This window comes from Carettochelys insculpta, chromosome 11 (genome assembly GCF_033958435.1).
Source record: "Carettochelys insculpta isolate YL-2023 chromosome 11, ASM3395843v1, whole genome shotgun sequence".
NCBI classification, from domain to species: Eukaryota; Metazoa; Chordata; order Testudines; family Carettochelyidae; genus Carettochelys; species Carettochelys insculpta.
The window spans coordinates 48,987,556-49,007,743 of record NC_134147.1 but is presented as its reverse complement, the minus strand read 5'-3'; the positions used below and the strand labels follow the sequence as shown (position 1 = coordinate 49,007,743).

Genomic DNA, 20,188 nt, shown 5'->3' with positions numbered 1-20,188 from the left:
GTTATTAAACTTCATCCTGTTTACCTCAGACCACGTCTCCAATATATCCAGATCATTTTGAATTATGACGAGTGTTGTGTCTAACTTGGGTCCTGTCCACATGCACACCTTTATCTTGCATGCACAGTGCTTTTAACTCATGTTGGCTGACCTGAGAGGGGATAAAAGTTCAGCTTGAGTTCGTTCAACTCAGCAGCTTGCTAACATGACCACTTTGCTTCTAAAACTGCCATAGAATTCCACCAGCAGACTCACAAAGGACAGAAAAGGTTTCACACTATTCAATTGAAAACCATTTACAAAAGTATCTCATCTTACTGAAGTGCAAAGAACCATAGGCTCTGTCCACAAAAGTCTTAGGACCACTCACAGTAAGAGCAGTGATAGTGAGCACAGAGCAACTCAAGTATTATTTCACAGTGTGGTTGCTCTCCCTGGAGCTAGATAATTTGAGAGCAGTGACTGGAATGTTGATAACTTAAATTAACTCTGTAACTAATGTCAGACATAGCACCCTACTAAATTCTCAGCCATGAAAAACGTGTTCAGATCCTCAGATCCTGCCTCTGGCTGTAAAATCTAGTCGTGTGCGCGCTTTTATCCTATTCCACACTGATTTCACAGGGAGATAAGCATTTCTCAAATTAGGAGTCCCGACCCAAAGGGAGTTATACAGGGATTGTAAGATTATTTTAATAGAGGTGTTATGGTATTGCCAATCTTACATTTGTGCTGCATTCAAAGCTGGGTGCCTGAAGAGTGCTGGAAGCTGGGCAGGTGCCCAGCTCTGAAGGTAGTGTCTTGTCACCAGGAGTGCAGAAGGGCAGCTATATCATACCATTCCACTGAACTAGAGGCTGCTCTAGTTTCAGAGCAGGACTCCTGCCTGCCACACTTTCCAACTGCCCAATGCAACCAGTAATGCAGAAGTAAAGGCAGAAGTACCACAACTCACGCTATAGTAACCTTGCGATCCTACCCCAAAGCACTTTTGTGTAGAACCTCTACAAGACTGCAAAATTTCAGATTTAAATACAGTAGCTGAAATAGTGAAACTTACAATTTTGCAAAGCCAAGGATTGTGAAATTGACCAAAACAGACTGTGAATGTGGTAAGGCCCTACTAATACCCAATTAAAAAAAGCACAAAACCTTCTACCACACACAGTGATTCTCACCAATAAGCCACCAACCACAATATTGCTTCTGAAGCTACCACCCAACATAAAGAACAGCATCTACAGGGGACACAAACTCCAGTCATGTTTTTGCAATGCTGTGCTTTTAATTTTTCAACCAGATTCTGAAATTTTATAACTCCAGGGCTCTCTCATTGACTCGGGGCCCATAATAGTCACAAATATATCCATACCGCAGAATACCAATACCAACTCAACCACAGCGTTAGCAGGCCTTACGTGGTGCTGTGTCTTACCAAAGAGAAGTGGTTTCAAGCTGAGAGTTTTCATGAAATGGACTTTGTTAGGGACCAACTCCACCTTTTGCTTATGGCCAACCTGGAGGATAAGACAACAGGAATTAACATTTACTTTCCAGGCACAACATTTTAGTACTTTTTTTTCCCCCTACTGTACATCCCATCAACCACTAACAAAAAATAAAAACCTCCCTACAATTTTCAGACTGCATATATACAAACATAGTAGGCAGCCAGTTCCTTCTCATATTTTGTGTGCTACTACTTTCAAATGCCTTATCTAGGCAGCACATCACTGGATCTAGGAACATTAGCTTTTTGCTTCACCTCAGGCTAAAGGGTTAAAAATTCAGCCAGTGTATAACTGAGATCAGTGATTTGCCATCCATCTAGAGCACGGGTCAATTTACCCCAAAGCTGGTAGCAAAGGGCAGTAAGAACATGTCAAAGAAGTGACAGCACCTGCCCAGAAAGACGCCTGAAAAGAGACTGGCAGCGCCACGCTGCTTCTTGCTAAGACACCCCACAGGGCACTTCAGCGAGCCGTGCCGCGGCCGGCCGGCCCGCTCCAGCCATGCCCGACAGAGCAGCCTGCCCTGAGCTGGGTTTTGCCAGGTCCTTCCGAGCTGCGCCAAAGGGAGCGAGAGTGCGAGGGGCTGCAGAGCACATCCCGACCCCTGACCCGGGCCAGGCAGCCCCAGCCCCAGCCCCAGCCCCGAGCGGAGCGGCGGGGGCAGAGGGCAGCCTCAGCGACCGGTCCCGCTCCCAATGCGGCGCCGCGCCAGTGTCAGCCCGGGCCGGGCCGGGCCGATGGGACCCAGCCGCGCCAGCTGCTTGCCTTGATACCCTCGCGGCGGGGCAGGACGGGCGGGCCGGGCGGGGCGGCGGCGGCGGCAGGCGGGCCGGGGGGCGGCAGCTCCGGGCCCGGGCCCGGCCCCGGCCCGTCCCCAGCACTGAGGTGCACGAAGAGCAGCAGCCCCAGCACGTTGAGCACGTAGAGATGCGCGAACACCATGAGCACCACGAAGTAGGGGCGGGAGCAGACTTGGCGGGGCCGCCCCCCCGGGGGCCCGGGCAACGGAGGCCCCTCGACCCGCGCCGCCGCCGCCGCCGCCATCACCCAGCCTGGCAAGCGCCCTCACCGTCCCCACGGCAACCGCTGGGTGGGAGTAGCGTGCTGTCGTCACCACGCACGGGGTCGCGCAGAGCGAGAACGCGCGTACGGGAGAGACGCGTCACGGTGACCCACGTGACCGCCCAGGGGCGGGGCTGGACGCGCTGCCCGACGGCTGGAAAAGGGAGCGAGAGTCGCTTCGCGGCCATCTTTGCTGAGGGCAGCCCGCGGGCGGGGGGCGACATGGCCGTCAGCCCGTTGGGAACAAGGGGAGGGGGGGGGGGCTCGCGGCCATGCTTAGTGATGGCAAAATCTTGCCCCGGCCGGGCAGCCTCACGGCCTGAGGCCGAGCGGCTGGGCCCCGCCGCCCCGCTAGTGGCTCCGCGGAGGCAGCGCTCGGGCGCCCGGCCGCGACTTGCGGGCCGAGGCGACGCAAGCAGAGGGGAGCCCGCGGCCGGCTCCGCCCATTGCCCGTAGGGCGCCCCCCGCGGTCACAGAGCTACTGGCCCGGCCGGAACCCCTCCGATCCTCGCCCGGGCGTTGCGCACCAGTACCGCCCGCGGGCAGCGGCCCCCCAGCGCTCCTGCCGCCCTTCGGCGCGGAGGTGCCACAGGTGCGCTACAGGCCCCCGGGCCCGGCCCAACCCCTGGAAGCGGGTTTCCCCCGGCCATGGCGCCAGAACAGAGACACGGCCCAGACCTTGTAAAATTATAAATTCACAAATTTATTTCAGATAAACCACTCCAGCTCTGGGAACAGTTCACGGGCCCGTCCTTCGCCTCTTCCCGCCACTGCCGCTAAAGAAAAGCAAAGAGGGGGCAGCTTCTGGGAGGACCCCTCTCCAACAGAGCAAGGCAGCCGCAAGCCAGAAATACTCCCCCTTACACTAAAGCTCCCACAGCAGCAACTGCTACCTGAACTCTTGGAGAACAGCCCACCTGAGCAGCCGCAGATGAGAAGAGGAGTCCCTCGCAGCAGTCTCATTTAAAAATAAAGTTCTATTTATCACCTGCTTAAAAAGTCTAAAAGTTTGAGTATGAAAGTATAGTACACAACTCTCCTGCTGCTCCCATCCCACACTGGTACAGTGAGCCATTCATCTGCAGAGCAGCAGTCATGCAGTTTATAGTGTCAGTAGCGAACTTTGTACTGCTTGAGCAGCTTGATGACTGTTAGAGGTCTGAGTCAGCCAGTGCATTAGCAGATGCAAAGCTGAAATAAAGAGTAGCAGATGCAAGGTTGGTGAGAGATGTCAGGCTGACCTAGGAGTTACAAGCAGCTGCAAAGAGGAAGGGATAAACACAGCAAGATTGCCACCTAACTGTTGTAGGAGGAAATTTGTACCTTTTTAGAGTTAATAGCCTGATTCAACTTCTATTCTGCTGCCCTCATTGTTCATGTAACAGAATCTGCTGCTTTACCTTTGATTTTGAGAATACTAGTTTTTTCTATAGGTCACTCCCTTCTCAAACAGCAGCAGCTTATCCTTTTCAGGTGTCAGAGCAAGCAGGACATGAGCAAATAATACATCACCCCACAGTTCCTATACTACCACTGCAGAAATGTTGCCCTGCTTGGGCTCATGCCGCAAATATGCTATCCTGCATTGTTTTCCCCAAGAGGGTGGAAGCAGGAGCTTCTCATGGGAACCAGCAAATTCACAGCTTCCTTTCTGGAAGAGTTTTGGAAAAACAAAACCCCAATGGCAAAGCTTGAGTTCTGTGTAATTACAAGCAGAGTTGGCTTTCAGAGAAGTCTGTACTTACACCACTGTCTCAGCTGCTCCCCACCAAGGTATCTGAGCAGTCTGGAGTGTAAGTCAGCTCTCCGGGCCATTTGGTAATTGATTTTTGCCCTCTGATCTACACTGCTCCAGGAATGAGGATTTTAAAATGCTGAGGCTTCAAAGGGGGCATGTTAATCAGGGTGATGGGAGATTACTAATTAAGTGCTGCAGTGAATATGCAGCACTTTATTAGGCTAATTCTCCCCTACAGCAATTTGTAAGTGTCAGACTTCAAAGTGTTGGCATGTGTGTAGCCTTTTGGGGAGTAAAGGCACTTCAAAGTAGTACAGGTACTTGGAAGTTGCTGTGGGGGAGAATTAGCCTAATGAAGTGCTGCGTATTCACCACAGCACTTCATCAGTAATTTCCTATTAACCTGCCCCCTTCGAAGTTGGGAGCAACTATAGACAAGCCCTTGGTGTTTAAGCAAAATCTGATTATCCTTGCTTAGACCAGAATGCAGGCAGAAGTGGGCGCTACCTGGAAGCAAAGCTTCTGTATTTCAGATTTAAAAAAATATTTTCCTATACCGCTCTGCCGAACAGACCACATTTCACCTGACTAGCTTAATCTGAACACCAATTTGTGGCCTACATTAGTACTTTGTGTGTTACATTTTTAAAGTGCTGTATAACTATTAACCCTGTGCTGTATGCTGGTCATAAAAGCATCCCTCTCAAACTGATACCTTGCCCTTTTCTCCCTCCTTAGCATGATTAAAACCTGCTGACCCTGCTTAGGGTGCGAGAATCAGATGGTGCATGTGTCTCATATAAACAGTTACTCCCCAGCAGAGTTAGTTTATTTTGTCAAGCGGGAATTCGGAAGACTCCCAGTCAGTCCTCTATCCTGTCAATTGAAAAGGAGAAAATAGGAATACCCTAGTAAAAAAAAATGCATGAAGGCAGCATTCCTCACAAACGTGGCAGGGAAGGGAACTCCCCACTTTCGCCCTAGAATGAAGAAGTTCCTCAGATTAGACCATCAGCGACTCCATTTGTGCCTACATATAGCACATTCATAGTGCAGGTGCATGTACAAGTCCAGGTGTTACATAGGCACATGTACCTGGTACATCAGTTGCAAAGTGTTGGCATGTAAGCGCCTTGTTTGATATGAACTCCTTGTGCAGGTGGATTGGGGAGGTCACTTTTTAAAAAAAAATTGTTTGTATTTTACGTGAAACACATTCATACGAAAGCTCTGAGAGTCCCAAATAATAAATCAGACTCAGAATAACCATCTGGCAGCTTGAATACCACTAGACAGAAATTAACCCTACCTGTCAGTTTTCATCTGGCTTGATGCAGGCTCTAAGAGAGCAGTACAAGGTTAGCTCAAGCATTTCTTTTTCAGTCCCCATCTACACTGCCCAAATGTGTCAGGGATCATGTTAGGTATAACTGTACCCCCTGGACTTGCAATGGGTAAATGGGACCAAAGTAGTTTGATCACGTTACACATCACGTATGACTGATTGTTACAAAGTTGTACACATTGAAGTAACATGGCTTGTTCCACTCTACCTAACAAGATCAAGCCCATTTAACACAGTTGGAACAGTTGCTTTAACAGTCTCCGAAACGCTGTAGTTTGAAGCAGCACAGGAAACCCTGAAAAAACAACTAAAGCAAAAAACACACATGGAAGACCTTAAATTCACTGAATGCAAAAATCTGAATTACCTCTAGGCATATCTCCTATGTTAACCTGATCTCTGTCCTAGACGACTTCCATTTGCTTTGGTTCATGCAGCACAAACTACTGCTAAGAGAAGAGATGCTGCACTCAATTGTACTGATGTGCAGCCCCTGCTGCCACTGTAAGGCTCAAACACAGCAGCAGCCACCCTCTGAGCTCCAGCCCCTTCCTCGTTCAGCCACTGGCCAGTGCTACAAAGTGCATGTTAGAGGAAAGGGAAATCTAGCTGGGTTATTTCACAACCCTCAGTGCATAAGAGGATTTGGGGGCCAAAGCCCATTACATTTACAAGCAGATTATTAAGGAAAAACACTCCACTGCCAATTTATTTTTAAAAAGGGTTGTGTGTTATTCTAGGGTTTGTCTGTATAATTGTACAACTGTTGAAAATTACATAAATTGTAATGATCTAATACTATTAACAGCCGTTCAGAAAAACTCCCTCTCTCAAAAGCCAGCTGGGGTAGGAGGAAACTTCCCACGGAAGATGCCAATCTGATCGCCACCTTCCAGCCTGGCAAAAATAAAAGCAGAAAGACACGAAACAGAAAGGGACTCAGATGGGGTGTTTGCATGTGTCTGTTTTGCAAGGGGAGTGGATGGTTTTGTCCTTGGCCGGCTTCTCCCACAGGCAGTGCTCACTTCTCACGATGCAGCCACTGTCACCTTGCTTGCTGCTCTCACCCCTGCACCCACCACCTCCTTCCACCTTATGTGTCATGGAAGTCTTTAAGCAAGGTCCTCCTTCTCTGTTCTGCTATATGCATCTGATTCTCTAAGTCCTGAAACAAAGAACAGCAGGGCAGAACCCATTAATCTGAACTCCCCGAGGAAAAGGGAAGATGCTTGTACAGAAATGTGTGAGGACTGCAAGAGACCCTTCTGATTTGACAGTAAAAGTAATGTCCCCCTGAACCCAATTCTTACTGCACTTCCCTTCTCCGAGGGTTTCTGATGCTCTCACCCACCTCACGAGCCAAAAACAAAACATAAAACACAAAACATACACCAGAGTAACTTCCCCTCCAATACATCTTCCTTCTGAGCCTGCCAGCCGTGGTTCGTTCAGCCAGGAGTCATTGCTGGCAAGCAGCAAAGCCCTTTCCCCCAGACTAGGGAGTAAGGATGCCACTTTCACAGCATCTGCAGGCCCAGGCAACAAAAAGCCAGACTCAGATACTATTCTAATTGCCTTCAACTGCCTACCAAGCTGGCCTGGGCCTTTTGGTGCAGGTAGTATGCCTTGTGAAAATGAAGACTGGCCAGCAGACACTGGGACACAGGTAACTTACCCCTCTGTCATAGCTGTCCGCTCGTTCCACCTTCCATGAGAGGTTTTCAATTTCAGCTTCCAGTTGAGCCTGCTGGTATTCAAACTAATCAACAGTGCAGATAATTAGATAACAGTCTCCCCAGAGCAGTTTTATGCCACCAAACAGCAACGGTGAGAGGAAGAACACACACCAAGTTTTCCTCTTTGCAACAGGTTTGGTGGAGCAAATCTCTGGAATGCTTAGGAAAACAATGAGCACCAGAACGTGGCAGGATAGGGACTTCAAAAGGCTAAGGAAGATTAATTTTTGTACATTCAAACTTTTAATCTTTCAAGAGTCAGAAAACACCAGAAAAGGAGGAAACTGATACCACCAACTGTTGTCTGCAGTCTGGTGAATCTCCATCCCACTCATGGGCTGGAAACAACTTCTCCCCTGTGTGCTTTCAAGGGCAAGAGCTCTGATGTTATCAACAAGGAAACTTTGTCCCAGAATTGCAGTCTCAAAACCACTTGGGGTAAGTCACATGCTGGGCCTCTCAAAGTGGCCCCTTTGATAGCAGAGCTGGATAAGTGAATGAGCAGCTGCACTGGCTTGTAATCAACAACAGGGGCTTCAATCAGATGGGGAAACAGTAATGTTCATTTACCCTGCCCCTCCCCACATCCCTAGCTTGGGAAAGAAAAAGCAAATAGAAAGTCAGCAAACGTACAGCTGGCAGGCTTGTCTACACGGTGAGCAGACACGTCTGCTGCAAAGGTGGACAAACCCCACGCTAGATTGATTTCACTAGCTCAGATGCTAGCAGCAAGGTGACAGCAGCACAGCCTAGCCTCTCAAGCAACCACCCCAGATCCCTCCAGGGGGATGGTACAGCCTGTGCCGTCACTGTTTCACTCTGATCATCATTCAAACTAAGGAGAGGGAAGCCACCTCAGCTAGGTCTACCTGCACTGCAACAATGCCTCTGACAGCAGCACAGAGACACCCTAAGTAACTCAAGTTAACCAATGGCCTGTAGCACCGCAGCTGTTGGCTTCCCAGCCTGCCCTGGGAAGGGTTGCGCACCCTGGCTAGTGCCGTACCACTTGCACTGAGGTTTACTTCCTCCTTTTTATACAGTTTCCTGAAATTGTGACTTTCTCAACACGACCAGTAAGTCTTATAGCACCTTTATAGACTAACACATATACATGCAAGTGGGTCTTTGCCCATGAAAGCTTATGCTCCTATGTATCTGTTAGTCTGTAAATGTGCCACAGGACTTCTCGTTGTTTTTGCAAGTAAAGACCAACACGGCTACCCCCGGACACTTGTCTCAATGCAGACTCCACAGACACAGGCTTATGGTGATCCAGAAGAGCAACGTGAATACTTATGGGCAAAAATACTCTAGCTTGTCATTCACACCACAACACTACTCTGCAGTAAAGTCTATAAAAATAGGGACATCTCTGAACGACAGGAGCCTTGCTACTAAATCTCTGCTGGGAGGGGAATGGAGGGGGAGCGTTCTGATCTGATTATGAAGTCTGAGGATTCATGAGGTGCTACTATGTCTCATGTATATAACTGCATCTACTTCTCACAAGCACTCAAACTCTGGGACTGAAGAGACAGGTGCGTGTGTGTCTGCTTGGCTGACTATGCTCCTGAATAGCAAGTACTTCTGTGGCACTTTAGAGACTAACAAAGGTACTAGGTTTCATGGGTAAGACCCACTTTTTTCATCTGAAGAAGTCAGTTTACCTACGACAGGTCATGAGCTAGTACAGTTGTTAGTCTCTAAGGTGCCACAGGACTGCTTGTTATTTGTGAAGCTCCAGATGAAGTTGGCTACCCCTCTCAGACTCTGCTCCCTAGCTAGATGGCACGAAGTCTGAGCAAACCCCTTACCAATTTCTTCCTGGGGCCAGACTCCATGTAGTAGGCATATGGATAGGTGTACTGCAGGGTGTAACGACACTGCAACAGAAGAGGAAAACCATTTTAGCCACAGCTGTTAGCACAGCTCATTTCTGACTAAGGGAGGGTGCAGGAGTTGCCAATCCAATCCAGGGGAGCAGAGCCCATTACCAGATGCTTCTGAGGAAGGTGCCAGACAGCCGCTGGCATGACCAATTATGGAATAACCTGTTCAGAACGACACCCTCCTGCTCACTTCACGCAGTTAGTGTCTGGTTCAGGGCACAATCTTATAGCTCTAGCAGCCTCCCTATTCACTGTCTTGGGCTGTAGGCTCTGTCCTGTGGACTGAAAGAGCCGAAGATGCTCACCTTCGCCAGCAGCTTTGCAGCGTTCTGCAGGTACTGCCAGTCTATCCATGTTCCCAGGTTGTTCATCACCCTTTCCTGGATCTTCTCCTGAATTCGCTGGTATGTCTGTGCCTCCAACTGCAAGCTTTTATTGTGGTTCTCCCACTGAAAAGTAGAAGAAAGAGGGCATGAGATGGAAGTGCTGCTGTCTACCGATGCAAGTGCCAGCACACAGGAAGTCAGACATGGCTGGAGGAGAGGGTGTGCTGTGGGGGCAGAACAACAGCACAGCAGCTCCCTCACAGCTGCAAGCCCGTGGAGGCAGCATACCCTCTGAGAGGCAGGTGAAAGCAGAGAGCAAACCCAGCCTCGTCACAGAAATGCCCTCTGATCACCTTTTGTGAGCGTCCAGGAGGAGTAAAACAACGAGGATTTCCCCACTTCACAGGTCTCTGCCAAAAGATTGAGACTAACATCGGCCTTCTGAAAGCTGACACCTCTGTGCTTTGACACCTCATTGTAAAACATGGCCGTTTTCCAGAGCCCTTCATCTGGACAGCCAAGATTATTTTAAGACTAGATTAACGCTATGAAGAATGAGTTGCTGATATCTGAATTAGGAAACGAGCAAGTGCTGATCTCACAGAAAAGCAGTAGTCTTGGTTCTACAGTGTTTTCTTCTGGAGAAGCTGCATGAGACCTGTACAGCTGGACCAGTACTACTCATGCCTGCTGTGGGGACAGAGGAGCTAGGACTGTCCCACTGGTTAGCGACAGATTTTAAACACATCTGACATGAAATCCCCTTAAAGTTTCACTAAACCACATTGCTTCAATGGAGAAGAAAAGTTAACAGCTTGGGTAGATTTGCTGGGCAGAGTTTTGAGTCTGAAGGAACTGAAGACAGGACCTAAAGTGGACTCCAGAAGCTACTGCATCTGTAGGCCATCCTTTGTTTGTGTGGTTCTGTGCACTGACATGGCTGGCAATGACCTTTGCACCAGACAGGGACATTAAAAGGCTACAGCGGCTCTGGCCAAAGAGATGTGTCCTACCCGCTCAAAATAGAACAAGTACTTCTTAAGGGCCTCCCTGGCCTGTGCTTGCTGACTCTGGTTTACAATATCAGGATTCTCTTTGTACCGACTGCATTCGTAGTACTCGCTACCGTGGGTCTTCCAGTCCCCCAGACACATCCAGCAGAAGTCTGTGGAGAACAAGGCACAATCACTGTAATGCACAGAAAAATGCGTTTCCAGAAAACAGAGAAACAGGCCCTGTCTTTCAGGGGCTTCATTTAGCCAAGCAGAATGTAAAGTTTGTTTGCACAGTTTTGCCTGGGGGAAAGCAAGTACAGCCCTGTCCCGGGGGGTGGGGGGTGTCTATATCTAGATACAGAGATGCAACTTATGAGTTAACACCTTCAGTGTCTCCAAGAGGACACATCTTGGATCCAGCAGGGAGTGCTGAAACTGGGTCTTGAAGTCTCTACAGGCTGCACCTCCTAGTTAGAGAGGGCATTTGCAGTCTTATTTGTTAGAAAACTGCCAGCAAGGATCACAGCTGGATCAGATTTGAAGGATCCAGCAGAGAACAAATCCAAGCAGACAATCCACTTTCAATTCTCATGGGTGCATGCTAGGTGGCATTGGTGGCCTGTGATAACATGATGGCCCTTTGTGGCCTTCAGTTCTATGACTCCAATACACCTATCCACACGGAGTAGTTAGGAGACAATGTCAAACCAGAAATCACTGCGAGCAAGTGCAGCACTCGCACAACACTTCAGTGAAGACACTCCTACGCTGACGGGAGAGAGTTCCCCCTCCTTAGGGCAGTTTATCCACCTCTTCAAGATGTGATAGTTAAGCACTGACAGAGTGCCGTCTGCACTGGGGTTAGGTCAATATAACTATGTTGCTCTGGGGGTAGATTTCTCACATCTGAGCGCCATCATTATAAAGATATAAGTTTGTAGTGTGAACCTGAAGTGAGTGAAAGGATGTAGGTAAAAGAACTAAGGTGAAAAATATAAAGCAACAGCTAAACCTGAGAAACTGAGCTTCCTGGTCTGTATCCACGTGTGAACATACAGACTAAGTCTAGATTGATATGACAGCTCAGGTTCTGTTACAGAGAAAAATATGTTCACCTGGTGGTACAGAAATCCATGTACAAAACAAGAACTACACCGGAAGAGCTTTTAAATGCCAGAGCACATTTCTGAGGAGCATCAGTCTTGTGACAGAAGGGAGCTGAAGACCTTTTTACAGTGGTGTACCTAAATGCTACTGACGAACCAGAAACCAGACAAGAACATAGCAAGTGAAACAATAAGCCTCCAGCACCAAGTGGGAAGTGTAATTAGTACCCGTTTCATACATGTACAGGCTATTTAGGACAGCATCATTTACTGTACTAAAGGAATATTCCCTTTCTCAACAGAGCCCAGATACTGCTGCTTACCGTGCTTGCATTTGGAGCATTGCTGAAAAAGAAGGAAAGAGGCTGCATTAGCAATCTGCAAAGGGACAGAAAGGTTTCAGCCAAGGACGAGGCAGCTTGGAAGTATTCAGGGCATTGCTCACCATGTGATTGCAGCCTCCATTCTTTTCAATACAGATATTGCACTTGGGACACTGGGGAAACAAAAGCATCATTAGATCCAGCAGTTCTATAATAGCTCATTAAGAACAATTCCAGCTCCAGTGTTACACATATACTATTCCTGTCAAAGCCACTTTAAAAGTAACACAATGGTGTGTGTGTGTGTGAAAGAGAGAGAGTCAACAGATCAGTGCTTCTGAGATAATACTTCCAGAGAGAAAGGTCATTCTTAGCATTGCCATTTGTGAACCAAAGTTCACTCTCAACAGTACCATTAACTGGCAGGTCAAGCTTAGCAATTAAACCAGTATACCCAAGACAATAGTTTCTACACCGTAAGATCACCTAGTTCTGAGTTCTGCCTTCAGTAATAGCCAACTTTAAAGGATGGACAAAGCCATCATACACATGCCTGACTATACCATACTTTACTTAGGTTTCCTTATTCCATAGATAATCAGCTGATATCCTGGACAATTTAACTATTACCAGATTCTCTTGGTTTACATAGCTATAGGGAGTAATCCAACTTTGCCCATTTGAATCAGAAGACACCAAATCACAGTCCAAAATTACCACTAGCAGTCTGAATTATATTGGGGTATCTGACATAGAGACTAAGGGCACTGGATCCTTAACCATCCTGAACCATTACTCTGAATCACAAAGTCCTAAAATAAAGCCATCCTCAATTAATTCCACACCTCTGCACACACTCCCTATTATAGCTTCTGTTCTTGAGTCTAAAATGTGTTGTCTCTAAACCACAGAATCACAGAATCCTAGCGCTCGAAGGGATCTCAGGGTCATCAAAGTTTTCAAGTGCTCAGAAAATCAAAGTTAGGGACAAAGACCTTTAAGACCCCAGCCAGACCAGGACTAGGCCTTACACCTTACGTAGCTGTGCAGCCTCACACTGCATCTCCCACTTCAGCCTAGGTAACCCTAAGGTCTTTTGCTTATAAAGCCACATCATGCAAATGGAAATCAATGCTCTAAAGCTTTTCATTCTCTGAACTCCATGTTCGAACTATACACCAGACAAGAATTTAAGCCAACCACAGTGCTGTTTCTCTGCCATTAGAGAGTAACATACTGCGCTGCAGGCTGATGCTCACAATGAATTTAGCAGAATGAAGACTAACAGATGGAGGGAGCCCTTCAGCAACCAGCAGCAGACACAGATGGATTTCCCAGTTTAAAGTGTATTTGCAGTAATAGTCAGCTACAGAATCACAAAAATGTAGGACTGGAAGGGACCTTGATAGGTCATCTAGTCCAATCTCCTGCACCAAGGCAGGACAAAGCATTTTCTAGATTCTAGACCAGAGATGTCCAACATGTGACCTGTGGGCCAGGATCCAGCTTGCAGAGCCAGCAGCACTGCCATTTTTAAAAGGCAGCTTGGCAGCTCTGAGCCACATGCGGCTTTTTAAGGAGCTATTTGCAGCTCACATGGCTGCTGCACTTGATTTACTTGGCTTAACAGCTGCCAAATCAATTAAATTAAGTTCCATTGTTTCAGTACCACAGGACACTGAGAGCTATCCCAGCTGTGCTCTCCATGTGGGGAGCCAGAGGGCTGGGGGAGCAGTGCAGCTGTGGTGAAGAGGAGACAGAGAAGATGCAGCAGAGGGCAGCAGCACATGGAGTTCCTGTGCAAGGTAAGTGAATCCTGGGTTTGGGGCTGTGTGGGGTTAAGCCTGAGAGCAGCTTGGGGCAGCAGGGAGGTTTAAGCCTAAGGGCTGGGGGTGGGTGTTAAGCCTGCAGGTGGCTTGGGGCTGTGTAGGGGTAAGCCTGGGGGCTTGTGTTACTTTTTTACAGTAGGAAATATTAATTGAACAAGGACACTTGAAAAATGCACATGTGGAGAAAATGAGATCTACCCATGTAATTGCAAAGTGACTTGTTTGATGTTTTATGTGGTAGTTAAGCCTGGGGGGTGGGGTTTGGGGCTATTTTATGTTTGGCCACTGGAACGTGTAAAAAATTGCAATGTGGCCCCTGATGAAAAACGGCTAGACACCCCAGTTCTAGACCAGTCCTGGCAAGTGTTCGTCTAGCTTGTTCGTCAAAACCTCCATGACAGATATTCTACACCTCTCCCTAACTTCTTCCTGTGCTGAACCACCCCAACATTAGGAGATTTTCCCAACGTCTAATCTAAATCCCCCCTTGCTGCAATTTAAACCCATTGCTCCTTGTCCAGCCCTCAGTGGAAAAGAACAAATATCACCCACCTGTTCATAACAACATTTTACAAACTTGAAGACTCACCACCCCACCCCCACACACCTTCTCCTCCTCTGACTAAACAAATGTTTTCAATGTTCCCTCACAGGTCATGTTTTCCAGACCTTTCATAATTTTTGTTGCTGTCCCCTGGAATTGTTCCAGTTCATCCCCATCTTTCCCAAAGCGTGGTACCCAGAACTAGACACAATTCTTCAACTGACATCTTATCAGTGCAGAATACTGTAGAATAATTACTTCTTGCATCTTGATCACAACACTCTTGCTAATACATCCCAAAATTATGCTCACTCTTTTTTTGGCAATAGTATTATATTGTTGACTCATATTTAGCTTGTGATCCAACCCCTGATCCCTTTCTGCATTACTCCTTCCTAAGCAGTCATTTTCCATTTTATTTCTGCAGTTAAGAACATAAGAACAGCCATACTGGGTTAGACCAAAGGTCCATCCAGCCCAGTAGCTTGTCTTCTGGCAGCGGCCAATGCCAGGTGCCCCAAAGGAAACAAATCAAACAGGTGATGATTAAGCACTCTCTCTCCTGCCATCCATCTCCAGCCTCTGACAAACAGAGGCTAGAGACACCATTCCTACCCATCCTAGCTAATAGCCATTGATGGACCTAACCTCCATGAATTTATCTAGCTCCTTTTTAAACCCTGTTTTAGTCCTGGCCTTCAGAGCCTCCTCTGGCAAGAAGTTCCCACAGGTTGACTGTGCACTGTGTGAAGAACAACTTCCTTTTACTTGTTTTAAACCTGCTGCCCATTATTTGCATTGGGTGCCCTCTAGTTCTAAGATTATGGGAACAAGTAAATAATTTTTCCTTGTTCACTTTCTCCACACCACTCATGATTTGATATACCTCTATCATATGGCCCTTTAGCCTCCTCTTTTCTACGCTGAAAAGTCCTAGTATCTTTAATTTCCCTTCACATGGGACTTGTTTCAAACCCCTAATCATTTTAGTTGCCCTTTTCTGAACTTTTTCTAATGCCAATATACCTTTTTTGAGATGAGACCACCACATTTCTATGCAGTATTCAAGATGTGAGTGTACCATGGTTTTATATAAGAGCAAGATGTTCTCATCCTATTTGCTTTTTTGACCATGGCTGCACATTGTGTGAATGTTTTCAGAAAACTATCCACAATTGGTCCAAGATCTCTTTCCTGATTAGTTGTAGCTAAATTAGCTCCCGTCGTGCTGTTTGTATAGTTGGGGTTATTTTTTCCAATGTGCATTACTTAACATTTATCCACATTAAATTTAATTTGCCATTTTATTGCCCAATCATTCAGTTTTGTGAGATCTTTTTGAAGTTCTTCATAGTCTGCTTTGGTCTTAACTATCTTGAGCAGTTTAGTATCATCTGCAAACTTTGCCATCTCAGTTTACTTTCTCCAGACCTTTTATGAATAAGTTGAATAGGATTGGTTCTAAGATGCCACTAATTACCCCTCTCCATTCTGAAAATTTACCATTTATTTTCACCCTCTGTTTCCTGCCTTTTACCCAGTTCTCCATCCGTGAAAGGATCTTCCCTCTTATCCCATGACAACTTAATTTATGTAAGAGCCTTTACTGAGGGACCTTGTCTGAGGCTTTTTGGAAATATAGGTACACTGTATCTACTGGATCCCCCTTGTCCATGTTTGTTGACCACTTCAAAGAACTCTAATAGATTAGCAAAAGACATGATTTCCCTTTATGGAAACAATGCTGACTTTCACCCAACAAATTATGTTCTTCTATGTGTCTGACAATTTTATTCTTTACTATAGCTTCAACTAATTTGCCTGGTACCGATGTTAGACTTACTGGTCTGTACTTGCTAGGATCGCCTCTAGAGCCCTTTTTAAATATTGACTTCAATATTGAATTTTAAATATTTAAATATTGAAAGGCATGTGAGATAGTATCAAAAGCCTTATTAAAGTGAAGATACATATCTATTAGTTCCCTTCCATACACAAGGCTCATGTCAAAGAAGGATTTTAGGTTGCTCTGATATATGTTGACTGTTACTTACCACTGTATTACCTTCTAGCTACAGTTAAAGTGATTGTTCAGGTATTTGCTCCCTTCCCTTTCTTGGTACCCAAGTCAAGCTGACTGGTTTGTAGTTCCATGGATTGTACTATATGTGCCCTTTTCCAGACTGTTGGGGTCTCCCTCTTCACAAGTTCTCCAAAAATCAGAGCTCAGAGCTCTCTTCAGCCCGTTTCCCAAGCATTCTAGAATACATTCCGTCAGGCCCTGCCAATTTAAAGACATCCATCTTGTCTGAGCTTTGTCCCCACTAGCACTTTTGGAGACATTATCTTCTACTGACATAAGTGCTGGTGTGGACAGTGTCTCCTGCTGACACAGCTACTGCAGCTCAGTGGGGATGGTTTAATTCTGCTGGTGGGAGAGAAGTCTCCTACCAGCATAGAGCAGATACATGGAGCCCTTAGAGCACCACAGGAGAAGCAGTTAAGCTGCATTGCTGCCAGATCTGTAGTGTACACATAGCTTGAGTGTGCTTCAACATGTTCTTTCGCAGATCTGCCTCACAGCTGACCTCACCAGCACCAGTGGTCCTAGGTCAGTCATCCCATCACTGCTAACCTGTCTGGTGAACACAAAATATGCACTGTGCACTTCAGCCACTGTTGCATTATCTGTCACGCTCTTTCCCTCTTCATGGGACCTACCCTGCCCTGTGTCTTGCTTCTTGTGTGTTTGTAAATTGTTTTCCTGTTGTCCTTTACGTCCATAGCTATGGTAATTTCACTTTGTGTCTCGGCCTTTCTAATTGTAACCCTACATGTCTTCGGCTTTTTATATTCCATCTTTGCAATTTGATGTAGTTTCTACTTTCTGTACAAACCTTTTTTAAAACGTCATGTCTTTGAAAATCTCCTGGCTAAGATAGCGTAGTGTCTTACCACACTTACCTTTCCTACACATCACAGTAGTCTGCTCTTGTGCCTTTAATAGCATCTCTCTTAAAAAAACAAAACAAAAACAAAACTGCCAACTCTCCCAAACCCTTATTCGTTTATATTTGCTTCCCCTGGGATATTATCGACCTTGTTGTGGAGTTTGCTCAGTTTCGCCTTCTTGAAGTCCACTGTCTATATTGTGTTATTTTCCCTCTCAGCATTCCTTAAACTCATGAATAATGCCATTTCATGGTCCCTTTTGCCCCAACTGCTTTCCACCTTCAAATTCTCAACCAATTTTTCTCTGCTTGTTCGAATCAATCCAGAACAGCCTCTCCCTTAACTACGTCCTCTAGCTCTACAGTAATTTGTTGCAAATGCATTTCATGAACTTGTTGGATAATTTAGCCCTTGTGTTACTTTCCCAATATACGTGCGAGTATTTAAAATCCCCCATTATTAAGTCTTGTGCTTTGGATGGTTGTTAGTTTTTATTTTTAAAAAGCCACACCCACCTCTTCTTAGGCAGTCCACAGGAGATTCCTACCATAACAGCACCCTTGTTTTTCACTCCTTTCATCCCTACCCAGGGAACTTCAGCAGGTGTGCTCTCCACTTTTATCTCAGCCTCACTTTGTGTGTGTGTATATCTTTGATACATGTGGTAAAACCTCCAACTTATTCCTTTGGCTGTCCTTCCTGAAAATAAGCTGCCCTTGTGTTCCAGTCATGTGAATTATTCCACGAAGTCTCTCCAATGCCAATTAAATCCTAACTTTGATTATTGCAGCTCTTCCTCCTTATTCTCTGTACATCTTGCATGACTACACAGATATCTAAGGTGTTTGTTTTATTTCCCCTCTATTGCCAAGGTATTCAAGATCTTCGCACCAAAACCCTAAGTGGAAATTTACTAACACTGTAAAACAAAACAAAAACACCCACCCCTACATAAAATGCTAAATGTACAGAATGGCTCCACCCTTCTCATCTGGACTTGAGGCCTGAAAGGAAAGTTGAGGTGCTCTCCCTTACATCTTTAGTGTGAGCACTGATGTAGTTGGCTGTTTCAGAGTCATCCGCACACTTGGTGAGCCATTTCCGGATGGTGGCACAATCTGTGGGAGCGTGGTACATCTGTCGACACTTGAAACTTAAGAGGAAGAGAGAGAAATTCTAGTGTTTAGGGGAGTTAATACATCATGTTAATAACCAAGAAGTCAGACTTTCCTCATGTCCAGGATGTGAAAGGGAAATAGGTGCGAGGAGAGAAGCAGTTCATTGCTAAATACTGCAGCGAGAAAGGCTGTGTTTTGCCTTCCTAATTCCTGCCAAGTACTTCTGGGAAGAATCACTTCCTCCTCCTGAAACTCTACCGTATCACTAGCGTTGACTGACAGTAGATACAGGGCTCTGTCTCAGACAAGTGAGTGCGTATGCCTGATGAGCAGCCAACATCTTTTCCATGGAGCCTAAGCATCACTTCTAAGGTAAGGAAGCAAACCTATGCCATCCCCAATACATTCCAGCTAGGCTCCTGTTTGGGGTTAACTGCATGCAACTCTTGGGATGCTTGGGTAACTAACTCATGCGTATTACTGTTCCTGGGACACTCAAAACTCAGCTAGATCTTTGCAGTAGGGAGTATTGGAAGACACTCCAGCAGCAACCCTTTCTATTACTCCCATTTCTGTTACTCCTCTCACAGGCACTGCATACCAGGAAAGTACTATTAGCTTTCTTATCTAGTTGAAGTTTATTCTTATGCTGGGGGGACCTCATGCACATAGAAGTTTAAAGATATTCTAGACTTAACACACAGAAATCAACTGACATCTTATCCGAGGGCTACACTGTTTCTATGCATGCATAGGACCATTCATACCACGAAAGCCTGTGGCTGTATTTAGAACATTTGAGCCTCTTGACTTTATGGTTCTTAGGAATGAACTAGAGACTCTAGGAACCGGAATGCTCAGAAGCAAATACAGGCAGCAGATTGGTTCCAGCAGCTGCCATGAATGCTTTGTACTCAAAACCCACTCACAAATGCATGTAGCACAATTTGCAGATTAACCCAAGCTATAGCACTAGGGAAGATTTGCTCTCCTTGGTTATTAAGGGCCCGATTTTCATAGGTTTTCTGAACCCACAGGTCCCACTGAGTTCAGCAAGCGCTGACTGCCACTGGAAGTCAGGCGTCCTACCCCCTTATAACACACATGGCTCAGGTTACGAAACAGTTCTCATAAAGTATTTATGATGCTTCAACACCCCAGACCTGTTCTCAGTTGAAGCAAACTTGACAAGAGCACATGCCTGTACCCCCTGATTTCCTTCCAGCCTTGACACCTTTTACTTCCTTACCAGAAAACTTCGTTGCATCGATTGCACTGAACACGCCGAGCTTTGGGCTCCTGTACCTGGATGACCATGGGGCAGTCTGCACCAGGACACAGCTGTAGCTGGTAGTGGCTCTGCAAGTACACCAAGTTGCAAGGTCAGCAATTGGCTGGGGAGAACATTGCTCTCCATTTTCTGTGGCTACAAGTCACACCTTACGTTCATGTGAATCTGTAGTTCTTAGATCTGGAGCAACAGTGGAAAGAGCCACCCGAAGACACCCAACAGCAGGAAAACAATTCCTGTTACATGCAGAGGTGGTTGAGTGATTGTGCCACCAGAAGCTTTGGAGGGTTTATATTTTGTATTTGTTTGACGTCAAGGCTGCAGTGGTTAGTCACAAAATGAGGAAATTTGAGATCCCATCCATAACGTCAGGAGACCAAGATGAGAAATGCCAATAGATCTAGACTCTCCCTTTATTTG

General features: G+C 46.3%; 2 protein-coding genes across 2 annotated transcripts in view; both read right to left on the bottom strand.

The window, feature by feature from the left end:
- P4HTM (prolyl 4-hydroxylase, transmembrane) overlaps positions 1–2,541 on the bottom strand; it is a 31,000-nt gene extending 28,459 nt beyond the window's left edge. The window contains exons 1-2 of the mRNA XM_075006050.1: positions 2,277–2,541; positions 1,436–1,517 (exon numbers count right to left, since the gene is read on the bottom strand). Of these exons, the coding sequence (XP_074862151.1) occupies positions 1,436–1,517; positions 2,277–2,453 (259 nt within the window). The 5' untranslated portion in view covers positions 2,454–2,541. The remainder of the gene's footprint in view (positions 1–1,435; positions 1,518–2,276) is intronic.
- A 766-nt stretch (positions 2,542–3,307) lies between these two features.
- The window catches only part of ARIH2 (ariadne RBR E3 ubiquitin protein ligase 2), a 63,065-nt gene continuing 46,184 nt past the window's right edge, over positions 3,308–20,188 (bottom strand). The window contains exons 7-15 of the mRNA XM_075005085.1: positions 19,727–19,836; positions 18,395–18,512; positions 12,157–12,207; positions 12,035–12,056; positions 10,624–10,775; positions 9,590–9,733; positions 9,210–9,278; positions 7,332–7,415; positions 3,308–6,821 (exon numbers count right to left, since the gene is read on the bottom strand). Coding sequence (XP_074861186.1) covers positions 6,750–6,821; positions 7,332–7,415; positions 9,210–9,278; positions 9,590–9,733; positions 10,624–10,775; positions 12,035–12,056; positions 12,157–12,207; positions 18,395–18,512; positions 19,727–19,836 — 822 coding nt within the window. The 3' untranslated portion in view covers positions 3,308–6,749. The remainder of the gene's footprint in view (positions 6,822–7,331; positions 7,416–9,209; positions 9,279–9,589; positions 9,734–10,623; positions 10,776–12,034; positions 12,057–12,156; positions 12,208–18,394; positions 18,513–19,726; positions 19,837–20,188) is intronic.